At 45.4% G+C, this 27,104-nt stretch overlaps 1 protein-coding gene across 1 annotated transcript in view; it reads left to right on the top strand.

Annotated features, from left to right (window-relative positions):
* LOC106566529 (voltage-dependent calcium channel subunit alpha-2/delta-3) overlaps positions 1-27,104 on the top strand; it is a 332,855-nt gene that overhangs the window by 114,263 nt on the left and 191,488 nt on the right. Inside the window, 3 exon segments of the mRNA XM_082959689.1 lie at positions 16,307-16,438; positions 23,019-23,079; positions 23,400-23,550. Of these exon segments, the coding sequence (XP_082815815.1) occupies positions 16,307-16,438; positions 23,019-23,079; positions 23,400-23,550 (344 nt within the window).

Genomic DNA, 27,104 nt, shown 5'->3' with positions numbered 1-27,104 from the left:
AAAGGTACGTTTAATAACTACATGACCAACAAAGGTACGTTTAATAACTACATGACCAACAAAGGTACGTTTAGTAACTACATGACCAACAAAGGTACGTTTAGTAACTACATGACCAACAAAGGTACGTTTAGTAACTACATGACCAACAAAGGTACGTTTAGTAACTACATGACCAACAAAGGTACGTTTAGTAACTACATGACCAACAAAGGTACGTTTAATAACTACATGACCAACAAAGGTACGTTTAATAACTACATGACCAACAAAGGTACGTTTAATAACTACATGACCAACAAAGGTACGTTTAATAACTACATGACCAACAAAGGTACGTTTAATAACTACATGACCAACAAAGGTACATTTAATAACTACATGACCAACAAAGGTACGTTTAGTAACTACATGACCAACAAAGGTACGTTTAATAACTACATGACCAACAAAGGTACGTTTAGTAACTACATGACCAACAAAGGTACGTTTAATAACTACATGACCAACAAAGGTACGTTTAATAACTACTATAATAACCCTCAAACTAACATGTATAAAAGTTCAACACATGCAATAAATGCATTCAAACAAAACGTTTCAGGACATTTCTTCTAGAGGTCGACCGATTAATTGTAATGGCCGATTAATTAGGGCCGATTTCAAGTTTTCATAACAATCGAAAATCGGTATTTTTGGCCGCCGATTTTTCAAAATGATTATTATTATTATTTATTTTTTTACATCTTTATTTAACTAGGCAAGTCAGTTAAGAACACATTCTTATTTTCAATGATGGCCTAGGAACGTTGGGTTAACTGCCTTGTTCAGGGGCAGAATGACAGATTTTTACCTTGTCAGCTCAGGGATTCAATCTTGCAACCTTACGGTTAACTAGTCCAACGCTCTAACCACCTGCTTTACATTGCACTCCACGAGGTTACGCAAATGCATAAGAAGCCAAGGTAAGTTGCTAGCTAGCATTAAACTTATCTTATAAAAAACAATCAATCAATCATAATCACTAGTTAACTACACATGGTTGATGATATTACTAATTTATCTAGCCTGTCCTGCGTTGCATATAATCGCTTAGGTACACGTTGCTCCAACCATAAACATCAATGCCTTTCTTAATGTCACGTCCTGGCCAGTATAAGGGTTAATTGTTATTGTAGTTTGGTCAGGACGTGGCAGAGGGTATTTGTTTTATGTGGTTCGGGGTGGTGTTTTGGTAAAAGGGCGTTTGATTTAGTATTTCCGGGTTTTTGGTTTATGATCTATGTTTATGTAATTCTATGTTTAGTCTAGGTAGTCTATTTCTATGTAGAGTTAATTGGGGTGGACTTCCAATTGAAGGCAGCTGTGTGGTGTTGCCTTTGATTGGAAGTCCTATATTAGTTGGGTGTGTTTGTCTGTTTAATTGTGGGAGATTGTTCTGTGTTTAGCCTTGTGCCTTGCCAGACTGTCTGTAAATCGTTCGTTCACTTGTTTTGTTATTTTGGTGTTCATTTTGGGAAGTTAATAAACGTCAAGATGAGCTTACACATACCGGCTGCGTTTTGGTCCTCCATTACCGACGACAACCGTGACACTTAAAATCAATACACAAGTGTATATTTTTAAACCTGCATATTTAGTTAATATTGCCTGTTAACATGAATTTCTTTTAACTAGGGAAAATGTGTCACTTCTCTTGCAAACAGAGTCAGGGTATATGCAGCAGTTTGGGCCGCCTGGCTCGTTGCAAACTGTGAAGACTATTTCTTCCTAACAAAGACAGCCGACTTCGCCAAACGGGGATGATTTAACAAAGGCGCATTTGCGAAAAAAGCACAATCGTTGCACCACTGAACCTAACCATAAACATCAATGCCTTTCTTAAAATCAATACACAGAAGTATATATGTTTAAACCTGCATATTTAGCTAAAAGAAATCCAGGTTAGCAGGCAATATTAACCAGGTGAAATTGTGTCATTTTGCGTTCATTGCACGCAGTCAGGATACATGCAACAGTTTGGGCCGCCTGGCTCGTTGCGAACTAATTTGCCAGAATTTTACATAATTATTACATAACATTGAGGGTTGTACAATGTAACAGGAATAACGTTTTGTTTTCGAGATGATAGTTTCCGGATTCAACCATATTAATGACCTAAGGCTCGTGTTTCTGTGTGTTATTATGTTATAATTAAGTCTATGATTTGATAGAGCAGTCTGACTGAGCAGTGGTAGGCAGCAGCAGGCTCGTAAGCATTCATTGAAAATAGCACTTTCGTGCGTTTTGCCAGCAGCCCTTCGCAATACATTGCGCTGTTTATGACTTCAAGCCTGTCAACTCCCAAGACGAGGCTTGTGTAACCCATGTAAAATGGCTAGCTAGTTAGCCAGGTGCGCGCTAATAGCGTTTCAAACGTCACTCGCTCTGAGACTTAGAGTAGTTGTTTCCCCTTCCTCTACATGGGTAACGCTGCTTCGAGGGTGGCTGTTTACGATGTGTTCCTGGTTCAAGCCCAGGTAGGAGCGAGGAGAGGGACAGAAGCTATACTGTTACACTGGCAATACTAAAGTACCTATAAGAACATCCAATAGTCAAAGGTATATGAAATACAAATCGTATAGAGAGAAATAGTCCTATAATTCCTATAAAAACTACAACCTAAAACTTCTTACCTGGGAATATTGAAGACTCATGTTAAAAGGAACCACCAGCTTTCATATGTTCTCATGTTCTGAGCAAGGAACTTAAACGTTAGCCTTCTTACATGGCACATAATGCCCTTTTACTTTCTTCTCCAACACTTTGTTTTTGCATTATTTAAACAAAATTGACATGTTTCATTATTTATTTGAGGCTAAATTGATTTTATTGATGTATTATATTAAGTTAAAATAAGTGTTCATTCAGTATTGTTGTAATTGTCATTATTACAAAAAAACAAAAAAACAAAAACGGCAGATTAATCGGTATTGGCTTTGTCGGGCCTCCAATAATCGGCATCGGTATCGGCGTTGAAAAATCATAATCGGTCGACCTCTAATTTCTTCACTGCACTTTGTGTGGACAGAGCTTTTCCCTGACAGCTTACTGATGTACCCCACTAAGCACACGTGTGTCTTCATCACAACTCTTACTCTTATGTTTAGGATCATCCTCGACCACCGTTAACTTAATTAGCTGTTTAATAATCAGTGATTATGCTAATGTATCATCTGACTGATGTCCAGAGAACGAAGTCACATCTTTGTACAGCGCTTGCCAGACGGAGTCAATGATGAATATCAGCTTAGCCAGCAACCAGAGAAAAAATATGTGATTGAGCGAGAGAGAAAGAGAGAGAGTGGGAGGGAGAGAAAAAATGAGAGAGAAAGTGGGTTAAATCAGAGTGACAGAAGGTCTAGAGATTAATTACATCTGGGTGAAAAGAGAAGACAGGGAGGGAGAGAGACAGGAAGGGAGAGAGAGAGAGAGACAGGGAAAGAGAATGAGAAAGAGAGAGAAAGAAAGAGAACGAGAGAGTGTGTGTGAGAGAGAGAGAGACAGAAAGAGAGGGAGAATACGAGAGGAAGACAGTCAGCTTTTAAGTGTTTTAAATCTAAAGGCTTTGTTTGCTGTGAGCACTAATCTGTGTAAATTGGCTGGGGAGCTCTGTAGTGGTGAGTGTCTCTTTGTTCTAGAGAGAGAGAGAGAGAGAGAGAGAGAGAGAGAGAGAGAGAGAGAGAGAGAGGGGAGCGAGCCAGCGAGAGCAGACACTCCTCTATTCTCCTTCCTCTCCTCCTTTCTCCTAACTCATCCGAGCCAATCGTTAACCTGTGTGTGTGTGTGTGTGTGTGTGTGTGTGTGTGTGTGTGTGTGTGTGTGTGTGTTAGGCCTGTAGTTCATAACCACAATGATACCTGGTGTGACAAATAGGAAGTTAAATCTATAATAACACAGAGCTGGTTGCTATGAGAGATGAATCACAGGTGGAGTGTTGCCGGCTGGAGATCGATCTTCCTGCTACGCTGAGCATGGACGGAACAGAGAGCACACACACTCCCCCACCACACACACACACACACACACACACACACACACACACACACACACACACACACACACACACACACACACACACACACACACCCCCACCACACACACACACACACACACTCCCCCACCACACACACACACACACACTCCCCCACCCACACACACACACACACTCCCCCACCACATACACCCACACACACTCCCCCACCACATACACCCACACACACTCCCCCACCACATACACACACACACACTCCCCCACCACATACACACACACTCACTCCCACCACATACACACACACACACACTCCCCCACCACATACACACACGCACACACTCCCCCACCACATACACACGCACACACTCCCCCACCACATACACACACACTCCCCCACCACATACACACGCACACATTTTTCCTTCTTCCATTACCTTTTTTCTCTGCTCTTCACTCTCTCTTCTCTCTCTCCTTTCTCTCTCTCTTTCTCTCTTCTATCTCTCCTCCCTCTCTCCTTTCTCTCTTTCCCTCACTCCTCTCTCTCCTCTCTTTCCTCCCACTCTCCTCTCTCTTCCCTCTCTCTTTCTCTCTCTCCTCCTCTCTCCTCTCCAGAGAGCACACACACTCCCCCACCACATACACGCACACCACACACACACACACACACACACACACACACACACACACACACACACACACACACACACACACCCCCCCCCCCCTCCCCCACCACATACACACACACACACACACACACCTCCCCCACCACATACACACACACACTCCCCCACCACATACACCCACACACACTCCCCCACCACATACACACATACACTCCCCCACCACATACACACACACACACTCCCCCCACACACACCCCTCCCCCACCACACACACACCCTCCCCCACCACATACACACACACCACACTCCCCCACCACACTCCCCACCACACACACACACCCCCTCCCCCAACACATACACACACAGTCCCCCACCACATACATACACACACTCCCCCACCACATACACACACACACTCCCCCACCACATATACACACACACACACTCCCCCACCACATACACACACACACTCCCCCACCACATACACGCACACACACACTCCCCCACCACATACACACACACACACACACACTCCCCCACCACATACACACACACACACACTCCCCCACCACATACACACACACACACTCCCCCACCACATACATACAAATTTTTCCTTCTTCCATTACCTTTTTTCTCTGCTCTTCACTCTCTCTTCTCTCTCTCCTTTCTCCTCTCTCTTTCTCTCTTCTATCTCTCCTCCCTCTCTCCTTTCTCTCTTTCCCTCACTCCTCTCTCTCCTCTCTTTCCTCCCACTCTCCTCTCTCTTCTCTCTCTCTTTCTCTCTCTCCTCCTCTCTCCTCTCCCTCTTTCCTTCTCTCCTCCCTCTCTTTCCCTCTCTCCTCTCTTCTTCTCTCTCCTCCCTCGCTTCCTCTCCTCTCTTCCTCATTCTCTTCCTAGTTAAGAGCTTCCCTGTTAATCGCCATCAGTTTGAGATAATATGAAGTTAATTTCAGCTCCGATTTATACACTGCTCTAATCTACACAGACACACACACACACACACACACACACACACACACACACACACACACACACACACACACACACACACACACACACACACACACTCTCCCTGTCTCTCTCACACTCTCTCTCTCTCTCTCTGTCTCTCTCTCTCTCTCTGTCGCTCGCTCTCGCTCACACTCTCTCTCTGTCTCTCTCACTCTCTCTCTGTCTCTCTCGCTCTCTCTCTCTGACACCTCTCTCTCTCTCTCTCTCTCTCTCTCACACACTCTTGTTCTGTCTCTCAATTCAATTAAATTAAATTTTCTTTATTGGCATGACGTAACTATGTACATATTGCAAAAGCTTACTTTGGATATTTACATTATGAAAATAATAACAATCAAAACTGTCAACAGGACAACAGTAACAACAATAACCAAGGGTCAAAACAACCATGCATTGAACAATAACAATAAGCATACAGTAGAGGACATGTGCAGGTTGATTGGTCTGTCAGACACTGTCCCTCATCTTATGGCAGGCAGCAATGTAGTGCACTGCCAACCCACAGCTCTCTGTGTCCTCCCCCAACAGGACGGGTAGCCTACTCTCATCAGAGAGGTCTTTGAAACCTTGAATAAGGGTTTCAAATTTGGTGAAATTACACTGTCTCTCTCTCTCTTTCTCTCTCTCACATATTCTCTCTGTCTCTCTCTCTCTGTCTCTCTCTCTCTCACACACACACTCTCTCTCTCTGTCTCTCTCTGTCTCTCTCAATTCAATTCAATTCAATTTGCTTTATTGGCATGTGTCACGACTTCTGCGGAAGTTGGTCCCTCTCCTTGTTCGGGCGGTGTTCGGAGGTCGACGTCACCGACCTTCTAGCCATCGCTGATTCATCTTTTCATTTTGCATTGGTTTTGTCTTGTCTTCCATCACACCTGGTTTCAATCCCATCAATTACATGTTGTGAATTTAACCCTCTGTTTCCCCTCAAGTCTTTGTTGGTGATTGTTTGTTGTATGTTTTGTGCAAGTCATGTTCTGGTGTGCGATGGGTTTTGTACCCTTTTATATTATTTTAGTAATTATTGGTTTTCAGAGTTTTTTTGTATTTATTAAACTGCTCCGTTTATACCAAGTTCACTCTCCTGTGCCTGACTTCCCTGCCACCAGCACGCACCCATTACAGAATCACCGACCCATTTTATGGAGTCAGCAGGACAAGGTACCCCGGCCATAGAGGTGGAGGAGCGCGTCCAGGAGCATGCAGCAATACTTCACCATCTTGGTATTGCCATGGACCGCGTTGTCCAGAAAATGGACCGCTGGGAGAGACAGGGAGTTCTTCCAGCGCCTCCACCAGCACAACCGGGTTCTTCTCTGAGCACCCCTTTTCCACCTGGTTCCAGTGGGATTCGTCTCTCCCTGCCCCAGGAGTATGACGGAGAGGCTGCGGGCTGCCGGGGGTTCCTACTTGAACTGGAGCTATACCTGGCCACCGTCCACCCAGCTCCATCTGGCCGTGAGAGGGTGTCCGCCCTCGTCTCGTGCCACACCGGGAAAGCCCTGGAGTGGGCCAATGCCGTGTGGAGAGCGGGAGATGCGGCCTTGGACCAGTTTGAGGAGTTCTTCGACCACCCGCCCGAGGGTAGAGCGGCGGGTGAATGCCTCTACCATCTGAGGCAGGAGACGAGGAGTGCCCAGGAGTTCACACTGGAGTTTAGGACCCTGGCTGCCGGCGCGGGATGGAACAACAGGGCCCTGATCGACCATTACCGCTGCAGTCTGCGCGAGGACGTCCGTCGGGAGCTGGCCTGCAGAGACACCACCCTCACGTTTGACCAGCTGGTGGACCTGTCCATCCGGCTGGACAACCTGCTACACGCAGACGTTCAGATCAGGGTCTGGTCCTCTCACACTCCCTCTCCGATACCCATGGAGCTGGGAGGGGCGGTGCGCAGGGAGACCGGAGGGGGTTCCCACTCGTGCACCATCTGTGGCCGCAGAGGTCACACTGCCGGTCGGTGCCGGGTTGGTTCCTCTAAGAATTGAGGCAGCAGGCAGGGCGGTCTGGCATCACCCCAGGTGAGCCGGCACTATTCTCACCCAGAGCCCTCTGTTGCACAACTGTTTGTGTTTGTCACTTTTCCTGAGTTTTCCCCACATTCCCAGCATAAGGCGCTCATCGATTCCTGCGCGGCTGGGAATTTCATTAATAGAGCGTTAGCCCATAGTTTAGGGATCCCCATTGTTCCCGTGGATGTGCCTTTCCCTGTTCACGCCTTAGATAGTTGACCATTAGGGTCAGGGTTGATTAGGGAGGTCACCACTCCTTTGGGCATGGTGACGCAGGGGGGTCACACGGAGAGAATTAGTCTTTTCCTTATTGACTCTCCTGCATTTCCCGTGGTGCTAGGCCTACCCTGGTTAGCTTGTCTTAACCCCACTGTTTCTTGGCCACAGAGGGCTCTCACGGGGTGGTTGCGAGAGTGCTCAGGTAGGTGTTTAGAGATTTCCATTGGTGCTCCTACGGTGGAGAGTCCAGACCAGGTCTCCACGTATGCATTCCCCCTGAATATGCCGATTTGGCTCTCGCCTTCTGTAAAAAGAAGGCAACTCAATTACCACCTCATCGAGGGGGCGATTGTGCGATAGATCTCCTGGTAGATGCTGCACTTCCTAGGAGTCATGTGTATCCCCTCTCACAGGCGGAGACGGAGGCTATGGAAACATATGTCTCCGAATCCCTGCGTCATGGCTATATTTGGTCCTCCACTTCACCAGCCTCCACGAGTTTCTTTTTTGTGAAGAAGAAGAAGGGAGGTCTGGGCCCGTGTATTGACTATCGGGGTCTGAATCAGATCACTGTGAGGTATAGTTACCCGCTACCGCTCATAGGCACAGTGTTAGAGTCAATGCACAGGGCGCGCTTCTTCACTAAACTAGATCTCAGGAGTGCTTACAACCTGGTGCCTATCTGAGAGGGAGATGAGTGGAAGATGGCTTTCAGTACCACCTCTGGGCACTATGAGTACCTCATCATGCCGTATGGGTTGATGAATGCGCCATCAGTCTTCCAAGCCTTTGTAGATGAGATTTTCAGAGACCTGCACGGGCAGGGTGTGGTGGTGTATATTGATGACATTTTGATATACTTTGCTACACACGCCGAGCATGTGTCTTTGGTGCGCAAGGTGCTCGGTCGCCTGTTGGAGCATGACCTGTACGTCAAGGCTGAGAAGTGCTTGTTCTTTCAACAGTTTGTCTCCTTCCTAGGGTATCGCATTTCCACCTCAGGGGTGGAGATAGAGAGTGACTGCATTTCAGCCGTGCGTAATTGGCCAACTCCCACCACAGTAAAGGAGGTGCAGCGATTCTTAGGGTTTGCCAACTACTACCGGAGGTTTTGGTCAGGTAGCGGCTCCCATTACCTCACTGCTGAAGGGGGGCCCGGTGCGCTTGCAGTGGTCAGCTGAGGCAGACAGAGCTTTTAGTCACCTGAGGGCTCTGTTTACCTCGGCTCCCGTGTTGGCTCCCTGTTTACCTCGGCTCTGTTTACCTCGACTCCCCATCCGGATCCCTCTTTGGCGTTCATAGTGGAGGTGGACGCATCCGAGGCTGGGATAGGAGCTGTGCTCTCTCAGTGCTCGTGTACGCCACCAAAGCTCCTCCCCTGTGCCTTCTTCTCGAAAAAGCTCAGCCCGGCGGAGCAAAACTATGATGTGGGGGACCGGGAGCTGTTGGCTGTCATCAAGGCCTTGAAGGTGTGGAGAGATTGGCTTAGGGGGCTAGACACCCTTTTCTTATCTGGACGGACCACCGCAATCTGGAGAACATCTGGGTGGCGAGGAGACTGAACCCCCGCCAGGCAAGGTGGGCCATGTTTTTCACCTGTTTTGTGTTTACCCTTTCTTACAGACCAGGCTCCCAGAACGTTAAGGCAGACGCATTGTCCCAGCTGTATGACACAGAGGAGCGGCCCATGGATCCCACCCCCATACTCCCCACCTCTTGCCTGGTGGTGCCGGTAGTGTGGGAGCTGGCCGTGGACATTGAGTGGGCGTCACATGCAGAGCCTGCTCCCCTCCAGTGTCCAGCTGGGCGTCTGTACGTTCCATCTGCTGTCCGCGACCGGCTGATCTATTGGGCCCACACGTCACCTTCCTCTGGTCATCCTGGGATCGGTCGGACGGTGCGCTGTCTTAGTGGGAAATACTGGTGGCCCACTTTGGCTAAGGATGTGAGGGTTTATGTTTCCTCCTGCTCGGTGTGCGCCCAGTGCAAGGCTCCTAGGCACCTGCCCAGAGGTAAGTTACAACCCTTACCCGTTCCACAACGGCCGTGGTCGCATCTGTCGGTAGATTTCCTGACCGATCTTCCTCCTTCACAGGGTAACACCATGATCCTGTCGTCTCCTTCCTTTGCCCGGTCTCCCTATGGCCCTACAGACTGCGGAGGCCCTGTTACCACACGTCTTCCGGCACTACGAGGTGCCTGAGAATATAATGTCTGATCGGGGTCCCCAGTACACGTCAAGGGTCTGGAGGGCGTTCATGGAACGTCTGGGGGTCTCGCAGCCTATCCTCAGGGTTTCCACCCGAGGGTAACGGGCAGGTGTAGAGAGTTAACCGGGATGTGGGTAGGTTTCTGAGGTCTTATTGCCAGGACCGGCCGGGGGAGTGGGCAGCGTTCGTGCCCTGGGCAGAGATGGCCCAGAACTCGCCACTCCTCCACTGGCCTCTCTCCCTTCCAGTGTGTATTGGGGTATCAGCCGGTTCTGGCTCCTTGGCATCAGAGTCAGACCGAGGCTCCTGCAGTGGACGACTGGTTCCGGCGCGTGGAGGAAACATGGGACGCAGCCCATGTCCACCTTCAGCGCACCGTGCTGCACCAGAAAGTTGGTGCAGACCGTCACCGCAGTGAGGCCCCGGTGTTTTCACCGGGGGACCGGGTCTGGCTCTCGACCCGAAACCTGCCCCTACGCCTGCCCTGTCAGAAGCTGGGTCCGCGGTATGTGGGGCTATTTAAAGTCCTGAGGAGACTGAACGAGGTGATTTACAGGTTACAGCTTCCCCCCAAATACCGCATTAACCCCTCGTTCCATGTGTCTCTCCTCAGACCGGTGGTGGCTGGCCCGCTCCAGGAGTCTGAGGTGCGGGAGGTTCCTCTGCCCCCTCTGGACATCGAGGGGGCCCCATGCTGGATTCGAGACGTCGGGCGAGGGGCCTTCAGTACCTCGTGGACTGGGAGGGTTATGGTCCGGAGGAGAGATGCTGGGTTCCGGTGGAGGACGTGTTGGATCCTTCTATGCTGCGAGAGTTCCACCATCTCCATCCGGATCGCCCTGCGCCTCGCCCTCCGCGTCGTCCCCGAGGTCGGTGTCAATGCACTGCTGGAGCCGCGCGTCGGGGGGGGGTACTGTCACGACTTCTGCCGAAGTTGGTCCCTCTCCTTGTGTTCGGCGGTCGACGTCACCGACCTTCTAGCCATCGCTGATCCATTTTTCATTTTCCATTGGTTTTGTCTTGTCTTCCATCACACCTGGTTTCAATCCCATCAATTACATGTTGTGAATTTAACCCTCTGTTTCCCCTCATGTCTTTGTCGGTGATTGTGTGTTGTATGTTTTGTGCAAGTCATGTTCTGGTGTGCGACGGGTTTTGTACCCTTTTATACTATTTTTGTAATCATTGGTTTTCAGAGTTTTTTAGTATTTATTAAACTGCTCCGTTTATACCAAGTTCGCACCCATTACAGCATGACGTACCAATGTACCAATGTATGAAAATAATAACAATCAACATTTTCAATGGGACAACAGTATCAACAATAACCAAGGGTCAAAATAACCATACATTGAACAATAACAATAAGCATACAGTAGAGGACATGTGCAGGTTGATTGGTCTGTCAGACACTGTCCCTCATCTTATGGCAGGCAGCAATGTAGTGCACTGCCAACCCACAGCTCTCTGCGTCCTCCCCCATTAGGACAGGTAGCCTACTCTCATTAGAGAGGTCTTTGAAACCTTGAATAAGGTTTCAATGGCAAGGCTGTGCTTACTGAGCCTGTACTTTGTCAAGGTTTTTCTAAGGTTTTGATCAGTAACCATGGTCAAATGGTTAGCCACAGTGTACTGCCGATTTAGGGCCAGATAGCACTGCATTTTGCTTTTTGCTTGTACTTGTGTTTCCCAATAACAATGTAGTTTTGTTTTGACTGTTTTGTAATTTGATTTATTCTGATTGATTGGATGTTCTGGTCCTGAGGCTTCAGTGTGTTAGTAGAACAGGTTTGTGAACTCAGCCCCAGGACCAGCTGGATGAGGGGACTCTTCTTTGCTCAGCTCTTGGCATTGCAGGACTTGGTAATGATATGAGACGGGGTCACTGTATTTCAGGTGTTTCCAAAACTGAATTGCTCATTTTGGAGTTTTTATTATTAGTCGATATTGGCCTAATTCTGCCCTGCATGCTTTGTTTGTAGTTTTCCTCTGGACATGTAGGAGAATCTTACAGAACTCAATGGGGTGTTTGTCCCATTTGATGAAATCTTGTTTTGCAAGTGGACCCCACACCTCGCTGGCATACAGTGCAATTGGTTCAATGACACATTCAAATAGTTTTAGCCAAATTTTAATAGATATTTCAAGTTGAATTTGTTTTTTAATGGCGTAGAATGCCCTATGTGCTTTCTCTCTCAGTTCATTCACTGCCTCATTAAGGTGTCCAATTGAGCTTATATTTAAACCTAAGTAATTGTAGTGTGTGCAGTACTCTATATATTTTGTACCAATTGAGAACTTTGGTCTAATTCCCTGAGATCTGGATCTTCTCTGGAAAATCATTATTTTTATATTTTTGGGGTTTGCTGCCAGGGCCCAGGTCTGGCAGTACTGCTCTAGCAGGTCCAGGCTCTGCTGTAGGCCATGTGCTGTGGGTGACAGCAGGCATAGGTCATCTGCGAAGAGTAGGCATTTAACCACTGAATTGTGTAAACTAACACCAGGGGTTGAGGATTTTTGAGTGCAGGGCTCATATTGCAACCCTGGTGAAGGCCCCGCCCCTGGTTAAAGAATTCTGTTATTTTCTTGCCAATTTCAATGCTGCACGTATTGCCAGTATACATTTTTTTTATTTTTACCCCCTACACCACTTTCAATAACTTTGTAGAACAGTCCTGTATGCCAAATAGAATCAAATGCTTTTTGAAAGTCGATAAGGCAAGCGTATATTTTGGTATTATTTTGGTGGACATGTTTATCTATCAGGGTGTGTAGGGTGTAAATATGATCAGTCGTGCGATTTTTTTGGTATAAATAAAATGTGGCTTTTACTCAAGGCATTGTGCTTATTATTAAGGAAGTTGAGAACACTTACATTTATAATACTACAGAAAACCTTCCCCAGGTTACTGTTCACGCAAATGCCTCTGTAATTGTTAAGGTCAAATTTGTCTCCGTTCTTAAAGATTGGTGTTACGAGTCCTTGATTCCAGATGTCAGGGAAATAACCTACACTCAGGCTCAAATTAAACAGTTTTAATACAGCCAACTGAAATTTTGCACTATTGAGTTTGAGCATCTCATTTAGGATGCCATCAGGTCCGCATGCTTTTTTAAATTTGAGGGCCTGAAGTTTCTTATAGAGCTCCTGGTCATTAATTGGGGAGTCCAATGGATTTTGATTGTCCTTTATAGCTTTTTCTAATCCATTCAACTTCTCATGAATTTGTCGTTGTTCTCTCTCTCTCTCTCTCTCTCTCTCTCTCTCTCTCTCTCTCTCTCTCTCTCTCTCCTCTCTCTCTCTCTCTCTCTCTCTCTCTCTCTCTCTCTCTCTCTCTCTCTCTCTCTCTCTCTCTCTCTCATCTAATCCATTTCGTTCAAGCTCCTTTGATTAGAGTGTATTAGTGGAGATGAATTTAAATGGAAATAGAAGTTTAGAGGGAGGAAGGGGTAAATTCCCCTCTTCCTCTCATGTGGATATGATTAGATTCTAATAGACGTTAATGTACACCAGAAGTGACTGGGATGCTGTGGAAACTCCTCTCGGATGACATCCAGGCTTTCTGGATGTCTGGTACAACGGTGTGTTTTTGTTGTCACAAGTGTGTCGTTAAAGGGATATATATGGTAGTATGTATTTTACGCTGGAAGGCACCTACTACCATAGCCCATTCAAAGGCACGCTCTGATTGGCACACATACACAATCCATGTCTCAATTGTCTCAAGGCTTAAAAATCCTTCTTTAACCTGTCTCCTCCTTTTCATCTACACTGATTGAAGTAGATTCACCTGATCAGTCTATGTCATGGAAAAATCATAATATCTTGGGCATTATCGCTTAGGTGTGCCCTCTGTGTGCCCCCCACCTCTGTCTCTCTCTCTCTATATATATATATTTTTCTCTCTCTCTATCCTCCCTGCCTCCCTCCCTCCCTGGTCTGATACTAGGTAGAGGTGATAAGGCTGTCTGTCTAGCCGATAGGGCTCCACTGGCAAATCACCTCCAAGACTCCCTCAGCCTGCAAATTGAAAAGAGGTTTTAGTAATCTAAGGTGGATGTGCTTCATCACATTTCAGTATCAGCAAGGAGAGAGGGGTACACACGCACACACACACACACACACACACACACACACACACACACACACACACACACACACACACACACACACACACTGATACCCACAAACACTGTCCCTGTCTATGTATCTGTCTCTCTTAGTCTGCCTCTATCTATCTCTGCCTCTATCTCTATCAATTCAATTTCAATTTGGGAAACATATGTTAACATTGATAAAGCAAGTGAAGTAGATAATAAACAAAAGTGAAATAAAATAATCTGTATCTCTCTCTGCCTCTCTCTCTCTCTATTTATCTGCCTCTCTCTCTCTCTCTTTGACTCTATCTCTTTCTGCCTCTCAATTCAATTCAAGGGGCTTTATTGGCATGGGAAACATATGTTAACATTGCCAAAGCAAGTGAGGTAGATAATATACAAAAGTGAAATAAACAAAAATTAACAGTAAACAATCCGGTCACAGAAGTTCCAAAAGAATAAAGACATTACAAATGTCATATTGTGTATATATATAGTCTTGTAACGATGTGCAAATGGTTAAAGTACAAAAGGGAAAATAAATAAACATAAATATGGGTTGTATTTACAATGGTGTTTGTTCTTCACTCTCTCTCTATGCCTCTATCTCTCTCTTCTTCTCTCTCTCTGCCCTTATCTCTCTCTGACTCTATCTCCATCTCTCTCTGCCTCTATATATGTCTCTCTCTCTGCCTCTCTCTCTCTCTGCCTCTATATCTGTCTCTCTCTCTCTTTCTGACTATCTCTCTCTCTCTACCTCTCTCTGCCTCCATCTCTTTACTTAACTGACTTTATTGTCCCTATGGGGAAATGTTGTTGCTGTGTCATGTACACATTTAAAGTGGCATTTAAATACAAAAGAAATTAACAATACAACTTTCATAATGGTTACTTAGCAGTTACATAGAGTACATGTCTATCTCTCTCTCTGCTTCTATCTATCTCTCTCTCTCTCTCTCTCTTTCTCTCTTTAACTCTCTCTCTCTCTTTGCCTCTATCTCTCTCTGGTTCTCTCTCTCTCTCTCTCTCTTTGACTCTCTCTCTCTCTCTCTCTCTTAGCTTCTATCTCTCTCTGGTTCTCTCTCTCTCTCTCTCTCTCTCTCTCGCTCTCTCTCTATGCCTCTATCTCTCGCTCTACCTCTATCTCTCTCTGCCTCTATATCTGTCTCTCTCTCTGCCTCTCTCTATCTCTCTCTGCCTCCATCTCTTTACTTAACTGACTTTATTGTCCCTATGGGGAAATGTTGTTGCTGTGTCATGTACACATTTAAAGTGGCATTTAAAAAAAAAAAAATGACAATACAACTTTCATAATGGTTACTTAACAGTTACATACAGTACATGTCTATCTCTCTCTCTGCTTCTATCTCTCTCTGCTTCTCTCTCTTTGCCTCTCTCTCTCGCTCTCTCTCTCTCTATGCCTCTATCTCTCGCTCTGCCTCTATCTCTCTCTGTCTCTATATCTGTCACTCTCTCTGCCTCTCTCTCTATCTCTCTCTGACTCTATATCTGTCTCTCTCTCTCTGCCTCTCTCTCTCTCTCTCTCTCTCTTTCTGACTCTATATCTCTCTCTGCCTCTTTACTTAACTGACTTTATTGTCCCCATGGGGAAATTTTGTTGCTGTGTCATGTAAACATTTAAAGTGGCATTTAAATACAAAACAAATTGACAATAAAACTTTCAGAATAGTTACATAACAGTTACATACAGTACATGTCTATCTCTCTCTGCACCTATCTCTCTCGCTCTCTGCTTCTATCTCTCTCTGCCTCTATCTCTCTCTCTCCCATCCTGCTCTATCTCGTCTTTTCTATCCTTTTTTTCTATCATGTTGTGCTCTCTTATTTCAAATTATCTATCATGTCTTTCTGAATTGTCTGAATTGTCTGTCTATTCTCTCATATTTGACTTTAGATTTCAGCTTTTAGGAATTATGGTCAAATTCAAAACAGGACACATTCTGCCACAAAACATTATTTGATGCAGTTTTAGAAACAATATGCTGAATGGGCTCATTCAAACATTCAGAATCCTGTTCATTAAGTCATAGGAGTTGCTAACTCTATTACTCTCCTCTCCCCCCTCCTCTCTCTCAGACTCAGCTATAGTAAATGGAGTTTACTGGTCTGAAGCCTTGAATAAAGTGTTTGTGGATAACTTTGAGAGGGACCCATCCCTCATATGGCAGTACTTTGGCAGTGCCAAGGGCTTCTTCAGGCAGTACCCAGGTGAGTGAGAGTGTGAGAGAGAGAGAGTGTGAGAGAGAGAGTGTGTGAGAGAGAGAGTGTGAGAGAAAGAGTGTGTGAGAGAGAGTGAGAGAGAGAGAGAGAGAGTGTGTGTGTGCATGCAAGCGTGTGTGTGTGTGTGTTTTTGTGTGTGTACGTGCACACACAAACACACAAACACAAACACAGATGTACACAAGCACATACCCAAGTATGTCCACACATATGGAGTATGCACACACACAAACAAGCAATGTATACTTTTGTGTGTGTGTGTGTGTGTGTGTGTGTGTGTGTGTGTGTGTGTGTGTGTGTGTGTGTGTGTGTGTGTGTGTGTGTGTGTGTGTGTGTGTGTGTGTGTTTGTAATTAGCTTGGCCAGAACTGTCTCCCTCAGGCAGATTGAGGGACAAACAGGGAACGTTTAGTCAAATGGGGTGACAGATGGAGACTGGAGGAGGAGAGGAGAGAGGATAAGAGGAGGGGAGAGGGGGAAAGGAGGAGAGAAGGTGTGGAGGAGGAAAAGTAAAGACAGGAGAGGAAAAGAGGAAAGAAGAAAAGGTAGAAAAGCTAGAAGAGAAGAAGAGAGAAGGAAGCAGAGGGGAGGGGGGAGTAAGAGAGGAGAAAAAATAGAGTAGAAAGGAGAAGAAGAGAGGAGAGGAGAAGAAGGGGGAGTGGTGATAAAGAGAGGAGAGGAGAGGAGACGAGAGGAGAGGAGACGAGACGAGAGGAGAGGAGAGGAGAGGAGAGGAGAGGAGAGGAGAGGAGAGGAGAGGAGAGGAGAGGAGAGGAGAGGAGAGGAGAGGAGAGGAGAGGAGAGGAGAGGAGAGGAGAGGAGAGGATAAAAAAAAGTGATTAAGGTACATGAGACTGGCAGGGTGCTCTGGGTTTTAACGCAATTAATTTCAAGCAAATTCAGCTTTGAATTATATTTAAAGCACATCTCTGTGTATCCTCAACTCCATTGTAGAAGCCTATCAATAGACAGGCAACAGAAAGGGCTCACTTCCTCTACAGATGTATTGATGTCAGTGTATCTGATTAATAACTAACTGCACGTTACTATATGTATGTTACTATATTTGTTACTATATGTATGGTACTATATGTATGTTACTATATGTATGTTACTATATGTATGTTACTGTATGTACGTTACTATATGTGTTACTATATGTACATTACTATATGTACGTTACTATATGTGCTACTGTAACGGCCGTTGTAGGAAGTGGACCAAAATGCAGCGGGTACGTGAATGCTCATCTTTATTTTATGACGCACACTATACAAAAACAACAAAACGAAAAAACGAACGACAGCTAAACAGTAATGCAGGCTAAACATAGCAGTGCACAAACAACCTCCCACAATTCCCATAACAAACACACCCCTATACATAGGACCTTCAATCAGAGGCAATGAGGAACCCCCCAAAGCTGCAGACCCCGGAAGAACCTCACACAAAACACAAAAATAACCTCCCCCCCAAAAAATACAAAAATAATCCCAACCTAAGGGAGGGAAGGGAGGGTGGCCACCATCACTGACGGTTCTTGTGCTACACCCCCCCTCCCCAACCCACCTACTGTGGAGGTGGCTCAGGCTCTGGCCTTATTCCCACACCTAACCTGTCCACCCCCGCTGAATGCCTCTGGCTGAAGCGCATCGCTGTAGACCTCGGGCTGAAGTGCTTCGCTGTAGACCTCAGGCAGAAGGACGATTCTGGGAGCTCCGGACTGTAGGGCGACTCTGGGAGCTCTGGACTGTAGGGCGACTCTGGGAGCTCTGGACTGTAGGCCGTCTCACTCGGTTCCGGACTGTAGGCCGTCTCACTCGGTTCCGGACTGTAGGCCTTCTCACTCGGTTCCGGACTGTAGGCCTTCTCACTCGGTTCCGGACTGTAGGCCGTCTCACTCGGTTCCGGACTGTAGGCCGTCTCACTCGGTTCCGGACTGTAGGCCTTCTCACTCGGTTCCGGACTGTAGGCCTTCTCACTCGGTTCCGGACTGTAGGCCGTCTCACTCGGTTCCGGACTGTAGGCCTTCTCACTCGGTTCCGGACTGTAGGCCGTCTCACTCGGTTCCGGACTGTAGGCCTTCTCACTCGGTTCCGGACTGTAGGCCGTCTCACTCGGTTCCGGACTGTAGGCCTTCTCACTCGGTTCCGGACTGTAGGCCTTCTCACTCGGTTCCGGACTGTAGGCCTTCTCACTCGGTTCCGGACTGTAGGCCTTCTCACTCGGTTCCGGACTGTAGGCCGTCTCTAGACGGGGCACTGTCGCCGGACACTCTGGATGGGGTACTGTCGTCGGAAGCTCTGGACGGGGTACTGTCGTCGGAAGCTCTGGACGGGGTACTGTCGTCGGAAGCTCTGGACGGGGACTGCACACTGAAAGCCTGATGTGTGGGGCTGGTAGTGGAGGTACCAGACTGGAGACACGCACCCCAAGGCTAGTGCGAGGAGCAGGAACAGGACGTACTGGACTGGGCTGACGCACTGGAAGCCTGGTGCGTGGTGCTGGCTTTAGATGTGCCAGACTGGAAACACACACCTCAGGGCTAGTGCGAGGAGCAGGAACAGGACGAGTTGGACTGGGCTGACGCCCTGGAGGCCTGGTGCGTGGTGCTGGTAGTGGAGGTACCAGACTGGAGACACCCACCCCAGGGCTAGTGCGAGGAGCGGGAACAGGAAACACTGGGCCGTGAAGGCACACTGGCGGACTCGAGCACAGTACTGGCACCACCCTTACTGGCTGGTTGCCCGCTTCCCCCTGGCAAATGCGGGGCGCTGGCACCTCACACACCGACTTGTGAATGCTCGGCCTCGACGCCATGCGTATCACCCCATAGCACGGGACCTGACCAATAACAGGCTGCTTCCAATAAGCACGGGGAGTTGGCTTAGGGCTAAACCCTGGCCCAGCCAAACTACCCGTGTGCCCCCCCCCCAAAAAAAAAATGTATTGGGGCTGCCTCTCAGGCTTAAATGCCAACCGTGTACCCCTGTAACAGTCCCGGTCCACTCCAGCCTTCCTCCATGGTCCCTTTCCGGCTAATATCTCCTCCCAAGTCCATGACTAAAAATAATTCCTTTTTGGCTCCTTACTCTGCTGCTTGGTCCGTTGTTGGTGGGAGGTTCTGTAACAGCCGTCGTAGGAAGTGGACCAAAATGCAGCGGGTACGTGAATGCTCATCTTTATTTATCGACGCACACTATACAAAAACAACAAAACGAAAAAACGAACGACAGCTAAACAGTAATGCAGGCTAAACATAGCAGTGCACAAACAACCTCCCACAATTCCCATAACAAACACACCCCTATACATAGGACCTTCAATCAGTGGCAACGAGGAACAGCTGCCTCCAATTGAAGGCCCAATCCCAATTAACTAAACATAAAAATAGATAGACTAGACAGAACATAGAAACACACTAACATAGAACGTAGACCAAAACCCCGGAAACTCTAAACAAACACCCCTCTACATAAACACACACCCCGAACCACATAAAACAAATACCCCCCTGCCACGTCCTGACCAAACTACAATAACAAATGACCCCTTTACTGGTCAGGACGTGACAGTTACTATATGTATGTTACTATATGTATGTTAGAATGTGTATGTTACTATATGTACATCACTATATGTATGTTACTATATGTATGTTACTATATGTATGTTAGAATGTGTATGTTACTATAATTATGTTACTATATGTAGGTTACTATATGTATGTTACTATATGTATATTAGTATATGTATGTTACTATATGTATTTAACTATATGTACAGTTGATGTCAGAAGTTTATATACACTTAGGTTGGAGTCATTAAAACTCGTTTTTCAACCACTCCACAAATTTCTTGTTAACAAACTATAGTTTTGGCAAGTCGGTTAAGACATCTACTTTGAGCATGACAGAACACATTTTTCCAACAATTGTTTACAGAAAGATTATTTCACTTATAATTCGCTGTTTCACAATTCCAGTGGGTCAGAAGTTTACATACACTAAGTTGACTGTGCCTTTAAACAGCTTGTCAAATTCCAGAAAATGATGTCATGGCTTTAGAAGCTTCTGATAGGCTAATTGACATCATTTGAGTCAATTGGAGATGTACCTGTGGATGTATTTCAAGGTCTACCTTCAAACTCAGTGTCTCTTTATTTGACATCATGGGAAAATCAAAAGAAATCAGCCAAGACCTCAGAAAAAAAGGTTCTGGTTCATCCTTGGGAGCAATTTCCAAACGCCTGAAGGTACCACGTTCATCTGTACAAATAATAGTACGCAAGTATAAACACCATGGGACCAGGCAGCTGTCATACTGCTCAGGAAGGAGACGCATTCTGTCTTCTAGAGATGAACGTACTTTGGTGCAAAAAGAGCAAATCAATCCCAGAACAACAGCAAAGGACCATGCGAAAATGCTGGAGGAAACAGGTACAAAAGTATCTATATCCACAGTAAAACGAGTCCTATTTCGACATAACCTGAAAGGCCACTCAGCAAGGAAGAAGCCACTGCTCCAAAACGTCCATATAAAAGACAGACTACGGTTTGCAACTGCACATGGGGACAAAGATCGTACTTTTTGGAGAAATTTCCTCTGGTCTGATGAAACAAAAATAGAACTGTTTGGCCATAATGACCATCGTTGTGTTTGGAGGAAAAAGGGGGAGGCTTGCAAGCCAAAGAACTCCATCCCAACCGTGAAGCACGGGGGTGGCAGCATCATGTTGTGAGGATGCTTTGCTGCAGGAGGGACTGGTGCACTTCACAAAATAGATGGCATCATGAGGATGGAAAATTAAGTGGATATATTGAAGCAACATCTCAAGACATCAGTCAGGAAGTTAAAGCTTGGTCGTAAATGGGTCTTCCTAATGGACAATGACCCCAAGCATGCTTCCAAAGTTGTGGCAAAATGGCTTAAGGACAACAAAGTCAAGGTATTGGAGTGGCCATCACAAAGCCCTGACCTCATATAGAACATTTGTGGGCAGAGCTGAAAAAGTGTGTGCGAGCAATGAGGCCTATAAACCTGACTCAGTTACACCAGCTCTGTCAGGAGGAATGGACCAAAATTCACACAACTTATTGTGGGAAGCTTGTGGAAGGCTTCCTGAAATGTTTGACCCAGGTTAAATAATTTAAAGGCAACAAGTACTAATTGAGTGAATGTAAACTTCTGACCTGCTGGAAATGTGTTGAAAGAAATAAAAGCTGAAATAAATCATTCTCTCTACTATTATTCTGACATTTCACATTCTTATAATAAAGTGGTGATCCTAACTGACCTAAAACAGGACATTTTTTCTAGGATTAAATGTGAGGAATTGTGAAAAACTGAGTTTAAATGTATTTGGCTAAGGTGTATGTAAACTTCCGACTTTAACTGTATATGTATGTTACTATATATTGTTACTATATGTATGTTAGAATGTGTAGGTTACTATATGTATTTTACTATATGTATGTTAAAATATGTATGTTACTATATGTAGGTTACTATATGTATGTTACTATATATGTTACTATATGTATTGTAGAATGTGTATGTTATGTATGTTAGAATATGTATGTTACTATATGTTTTTGTTTTCTATATGTACGTTACTATATGTAGATTACTATATGTATGTTAGAATGTGTAGGTTATGTATGTTAAAATATGTATGTTACTATGTGTTTGTTACTATATGTATGTTACTCTATTTATGTTAGAATGTGTATGTTACTATATGTATGTTACTATGTGTTTGTTACTATATGTACGTTACTGTATGTATGTAGAATGTGTATGTTACTATATGCATGTTACTATATGCATGTTACTATATGCATGTTACTATATGTATGTTACTCTATTTATGTTAGAATGTGTATGTTACTATATGTATGTTACTGTATTTACATTACAATGTGTATGTTACAATATGTATGTTACTGTATTTACGTTAGAATGTGTATGTACTATATGTATGTTACTGTATTTATGTTAGAATGTGTATGTTACTATATGTATGTTACTGTATTTATGTTAGAATGTTTATGTTACTATATGCATGTTACTATATGTATGTTACTATATGCATGTTACTATATGCATGTTACTATATGCATGTTACTATATGTATGTTACTGTATTTATGTTAGAATGTGTATGTTACTATATGTATGTTACTGTATTTATGTTAGAATGTGTATGTTACTATATGTATGTTAGAATGTGTAGGTTACTATATGTATGTTACTATAAGTATGTTACTATATGTATGTTAGAATGTGTATGTTACTATATGTATGTTAGAATGTGTATGTTACTATATGTATGTTACTGTAAATATGTTACTATATGTATGTGAGAATGTCTATGTTACTATATGTATGCTAGAATGTGTATGTTACTATGTGTATGTTACTGTAAATATGTTACTATATGTATGTTAGAATGTCTATGTTACTATATGTATGTTACTATATGTATGTTAGAATGTGTATGCATTCAGTGTATCTGTTAGTAACTGATGATGGCTCCTCCCCACCTCTCCATGGTCACCGTGGAAACAGGTATCAAATGGAGACCAGATGAACATGGAGTCATTGCTTTCGACTGTCGCAACCGCAAATGGTGAGTGCAGCTTCCTCCCACCACTGTCATTGGACAAGTACACATGTTCTGTTCCCACTGAGACTGTGGTGTGTGTGTGTGTGTGTGTGTGTGTGTGTGTGTGTGTGTGTGTGTGTGTGTCTGTCACTCTGAGACTCTTCTGATGTCTCTCTGTGTGTGTGAGTGTGTGTGTGTGTGTGTCTGTGTGTCTGTGTTTGTGTGTGTGTCCTTGCAAGTGTGTGTGCATGCCAATGTGTGTGTGTGTGTGTGTGTGTGTGTGTGTGTGGTGTGTGTGTGTGTGTGTGTGCGGTGTGTGTGTGTGTGTGTGTGTGTGTGTGTAGGTACATCCAGGCAGCCACATCTCCTAAGGATGTAGTGATCTTGGTGGATGTGAGTGGCAGTATGAAGGGCCTGAGGCTGACCATTGCCAGACAGACCGTCTCTTCCATACTGGACACACTGGGGGACGACGACTTCTTCAATGTCATTGCTGTGAGTCGTGTTTGTGTGTGTGTAGAGTCATACTCACAAACATTAGTAGGAGTCTTTAACAGTCCATGTTATAAACTCTCTTTCTCACACACACACATGCATGCTTGCATGAGCACACACACACACACACACACACACACACACACACACACACACACACACACACACACACACACACACACACACACACACACACACACCATTCTCCTGAGATCAGAGGAAATACTGGAACGAAGCAGCTCTTTCCCCTGTCATGCTCTCGGATTTGAATTGCAAAATAGGACGTTGTGATTGGAACCTGCCCCCGGCTCTGAAATCATTGTTATCATATCTTAGTCGCATGATTTTTCATCAGTTATGTGTGCATGCGTGCGTGCGTGTGCACGTGCATGAATATTTACGTGCGTGCATGTTTTCATTGCTAAGTCTGATAATATTCTACATCAGACTTTGCCAGACTTCTGTCTGATTCATACCAGCAGCAAAGTCTTTGTTAGTTTTGTGATTTCATTTGATGTCATAATCATATTAGCTGACTGAAATGTCCCTCTGTCAGCTGAGAGTAGGTTGTGGGACAGTCAAGTAGAAACATCGTGTTTAACTCCATAATATTCACCACAGACAGTTTGATGGTGTTTGTATGATGATGAAGGTAGACATTGTCATATTTGAGACAAAAATACATTTTATGAGCACAGGGATAAAATGTTGCATGCACACACGCACGCACACACACATACACACATACACGCATGCACGCACATTCACACACACACGCACACAAACAGATCAGAATGAAACATGGGGCTCGAGAGAAAGACACATCCTTCTCTTGTTGACTTTGAAGTCCAATTTGTAGACATGCATTAAATGATGAGTATTATCAGAGAGTGGCAGGCAGTGTGTGTGTGTGTGTGTGTGTGTGTGTGTGTGTGTGTGTGTGTGTGTGTGTGTGTGTGTGTGTGTGTGTGTGTGTGTGTGTGCATTTGTGTGTGTGTGTGTGCGTGCGTGTGCATTTGTGTGTGTGTGTGTGTAGTGCTTTACTGGGGAATCAGAAATATTGCGTTGCACAGAGCTAGGAGCGGTGTATTAAACAAAGTGAATTATTATTATCAGGGATAGAGGCATAGGACATAAACACTGCAAAAAAATAAACGTCCCTTTTTCAGGACCCTGCCTTTCAAAGATAATTCGTAAAAATCCAAATAACTTCACAGATCTTCATTGTAAAGGGTTTAAACACTGTTTTCCATGCTGTTCAATGAACCATAAACAATTAATGAACATGCACCTGTGGAACGGTCATTAAGCCACTAACAGCTTACAGATGGTAGGCAATTAAGGTCACAGTTATGAAAACTTAGGACACTGAAGAGGCCTTTCTACTGACTCTGAAAAACACCAAAAGAAAGAGGCCCAGGTTCCCTGCTCATCTGCGTGAACTTGCCTTAGGCATGCAGCAAGGAGGCATGAGGACTGCAGATGTGGCCAGGGCAATAAATTGCAATGTCCGTACTGTGAGACGCCTAAGACAGCGCTACAAGGAGACAGGACGGACAGCTGATCGTCCTCGCAGTGGCAGACCACGTGTAACAACACCTGCACAGGATCGGTACATCCGAACATCACACCTGCGGGACAGGTACAGGATGACAACAACAACTGCCCGAGTTACGCCAGGAATGCACAATCCCTCCATCAGTGCTCAGACTGTCCGCAATAGGCTGAGAGAGGCTGGACTGAGGGCTTGTAGGGCTGTTGTAAGGCAGGTCCTCACCAGACATCACCGGCAATGACGTTGCCTATGGGCACAAACCCACTGTCGCTGGAACAGACAGGACTGGCAAAAAGTGCTCTTCACTGACGAGTCGCGGCTTTGTCTCACCAGGGGTGATGGTCGGATTTGGGTTTATCGTCGAAGGAATGCACGTTACACCGAGGCCTGTACTCTGGAGCGGGATCGATGTGGAGGGTCCGTCATGGTCTGGGGCATCACAGCATTATTGGACAGAGCTAGTTGTCATTGCAGGCAATCTCAACACTGTGCGTTACAGGGAAGACATCCTCCTCCCTCATACCCTTCCTGCAGGCTCATCATGACATGACCCTCCAACACGACACCAGCCATACTGCTCATTCTGTGCATGATTTCCTGCAAGACAGGAATGTCAGTGTTCTGCCATGGCCAGCGAAGAGCCCGGATCTCAATCCCATTGAGCATGTCTGGGACCTATTGGATCGGAGGGTGATGGCTAGGGCCATTCCCTCCAGAAATGTTAAGGGAACTTGCAGGTGTCTTGGTGGAAGAGTGGGGTAACATCTCACAGCAAGATCTGGCAAATCTGGTGCAGTCTATGAGGAGGAGATGCACTGCAGTACTTAATGCAGCTGGTGGCCATACCAGATACTGACAGTCACTTTTGATTTTGAATCCCCTTTGTTCAGGGACACATTATTCCATTTATGTTAGTCACAAGTGGATGGAACATGTTCAGTTTATGTCTCAGTTGTTGAATCTTGTTACGTTCTGTTACGCACACCTCTTGGAGGAGGGAACGCAACACCCTGCTACACTCAACTCCCCGTGGAGTGAAAGAGGTATGTGATTGTAGGTGCGGGTAAGGATGACAGAGGCAGAGAATATTACCATTTATTGGGAATTTATTTCCAGGTAGGTTTGTCTCTATACCCTGTAATATGACATGCGAGCCACAATACGTTTCAGGGGACCAGGGTAAAGCCTCAGTAACGATTACTGACTGCACTGCCCCGGTGTCTCGTAAGATTTGTATGGGCTTTTGATCAGCTTGTTCTCCAGTTAAGGAAACACAACCGGCAGAGATAAACGGAGCATTGACAGGATCCGGTTTCCCAAATGCTGAATCAATAACTTGGTCTGAGCCAAAGACTGGATTAAACCCACGCTTTTCAATTTAGGGGATGGTGACTGTTTCGGTTTATTTTTCAAAACCGGGCAGTCCGCAATCACGTGACCCTTTTGGTGACAGTAAAAACATTCACGGATCTTGTGCGAAGGCTTAGGGTCGTCGGAGGAAAAGCGACCCGAACGAGCCACTGATGATGTAAATGTTCGGCCTTCAAAATGAAGCGCACCATAGACAGTCTTGTGTGTCAAAGCGTACTCATCTGCCAACACTGCTGCCTTGGCCAATGTCGCCACTTTCTGTTCATTTAAATTAACTACAATTCTACAGGGAGGTTGCTTTTAAAATCCGCCAACAGCATCAACTCCAGAATATCAGCAAAGATGTTAGTTTTGCTGGCTGAACACCAGCAATTAAACAAAGACTCTTTGTCCCTAGCAAACTCAACACAAGTACGGTGAGAGGGTTTTTTGTGGTTCCTGAAGCGCTGTCTATAAGCTTCAGGCACCAACTCATAAGCCCGCAACACAGTTGTTTTAGCTATATCATACTGTAAACTGTCTTCCAGGGAGAGAGCAGCTACTACTTCCTGGGCTTTCCCAGACAATTTACATTGCAACAGGAGCAGCCAAACCTCGAGTAGCCAATGCAGCGCAGTGGCCACATGCT

Source organism: Salmo salar, chromosome 13 (genome assembly GCF_965601325.2).
Source record: "Salmo salar chromosome 13, fSalSal1, whole genome shotgun sequence".
Classification (NCBI taxonomy): domain Eukaryota; kingdom Metazoa; phylum Chordata; class Actinopteri; order Salmoniformes; family Salmonidae; genus Salmo; species Salmo salar.
This window is presented reverse-complemented; position numbering and strand designations above follow the sequence as displayed.